Genomic DNA, 1676 nt, shown 5'->3' with positions numbered 1-1676 from the left:
AACAGAAAAATGGCACTTCTGTAATTTAAAATAGTTCCCACATTATTTCAAAAGCAAAAGGAAAGTTCTTTCAATAAAATAAGTCTACATACACCACCAACGCTGTTTTCTCTTCCACTCATACTCTGTAAGACAGCCTTATCCAGCCCCAGTTTCAGACTTGCTCTGTCAAACATCTCTCTCTCGTAGGAGTTACGTGTTATCAGCCTGTAAACCTTCACTGCTTTGTTCTGACCAATCCTGTGACAACGGGCTTGAGCCTTTTGAAGGAAAGGACAACAGCAATAAGAATTTAGATCTCTCTAGGAAGAAGACACAAATCTTTTAAGAATTTTTTTCTGCTGTAGGGCAATCTGAAAACCAACAGTATGAATACAAAAGGAAATTAATACACATTTACTTAAATGGAAGTTATCAGACATTTTCCACATTTTGTACAGTTCTCTAACAACAGTGCAGTAACTAAAATGAATGATCTGTGCTGAATGCTACTGAATAGTATTTCTCTTCCAGTAACACTAAAGGCATGCTAGCTTGTAAGCTATGTGATTTCCAAATACAAATGGTAAAGGAGTTGAGTCTTGAAAATGGATTTGATTTCAGCATCCAGCTCCTAGATGTGACTAATTTACTGTTAATCCTTTTCTACATACTATGTTTTAGCTGAACAGCTCTATTTCCATGAACTGTGTTAGTCAGCATATGCAAAATCTAACTCCCAGTTTCATAATGTCATCAAAATCTTAGAGGAGTTTTATAAACTCACTTAACTCACCTGTCGTGCATTTAAAGAGTAATCAACAGAACCCTGCCAAACCCAAATGACCTGTCCTATCCAAGTATTCATCAAAAAACATTAAACACAAGCTTTAAAAAGAAAGCTGAGCATTTTAAAATGATACATGTTCTAAACAGAGACAATATTCATAGTGAACAAATTTGTATCAACCAGGTTTGACCTCTTAGGCCTCACTGTTATGCTCAAAGGAAGTTACCTGCAGATCATTCTGAGGATTCCAGTCAGAATCAAAGATTATACACGTATCTGCTGCAGTCAAATTAATGCCCAAACCACCAGCTCTGGTGCAGAGAAGGAAGACAAAGCGATCCGAATCTGGTTTTTCAATTGCAGCTTGTCTGAGATTCCCTCGTACTCGCCCATCAATTCGCTCATATAAGTATCTGGAATTTGCCACAGACACACACATCACTCCAAAAGTTTTCATAATTTAAAAGGGGAATAGAACAGATGTCCTGCATTCATATTTCTTTTTTGCAGTGAATATCAGTGATATAAACTAACTTTCATTATCAGTGGGTAACTCAACCAGTAACCATGACACAACCCATCTCTCTGTAGTACTAATACACATCAGCAAGTCCAAACACCCACCCAGCATTTTCAGACAAGTTCTTCTGAACTTCGTCCATTAAAGCAAGTACCTGGCTACTATACCGGGGAACGTGTATTGCCATGGCACTTTGTTGCATTAAAACACCCCATAACCTGAAGTCCCATGTGGACACTTACAAATTTTTCACATGCAGTGATGCTTGGATCCCTGCCTAGGGTCCCAGAAGCAGCACAGTGTACTTTTGCATTATATACCAAATTGTCTGAACATGTCAGGGGTTAGTAACCAAGCTGTACTTGGTGAGCTGTCATTAGACAAAAT

General features: G+C 38.1%; 1 protein-coding gene across 1 annotated transcript; it reads right to left on the bottom strand.

Annotated features, from left to right (window-relative positions):
• Positions 1 to 92: 92 nt before the first annotated feature.
• On the bottom strand, positions 93 to 1476 carry LOC104467736 (chromodomain-helicase-DNA-binding protein 8-like; the record flags this gene model as incomplete). The annotated part of the gene is made up of 3 exons (XM_010081619.1): positions 1394 to 1476; positions 996 to 1182; positions 93 to 260 (listed from the first exon to the last, which is right to left on the bottom strand). Coding segments are annotated over exons 1-3 (438 nt in total), but the record flags the coding sequence as incomplete, so codon positions are not given.
• Between the last annotated feature and the right edge of the window lie 200 nt (positions 1477 to 1676).

This window comes from Pterocles gutturalis, unplaced genomic scaffold (genome assembly GCF_000699245.1).
Source record: "Pterocles gutturalis isolate BGI_N339 unplaced genomic scaffold, ASM69924v1 scaffold38149, whole genome shotgun sequence".
NCBI classification, from domain to species: Eukaryota; Metazoa; Chordata; class Aves; order Pterocliformes; family Pteroclidae; genus Pterocles; species Pterocles gutturalis.
The sequence above is the reverse complement of the archived record's forward strand: the minus strand, read 5'-3'. Positions and strand labels throughout refer to the sequence as shown.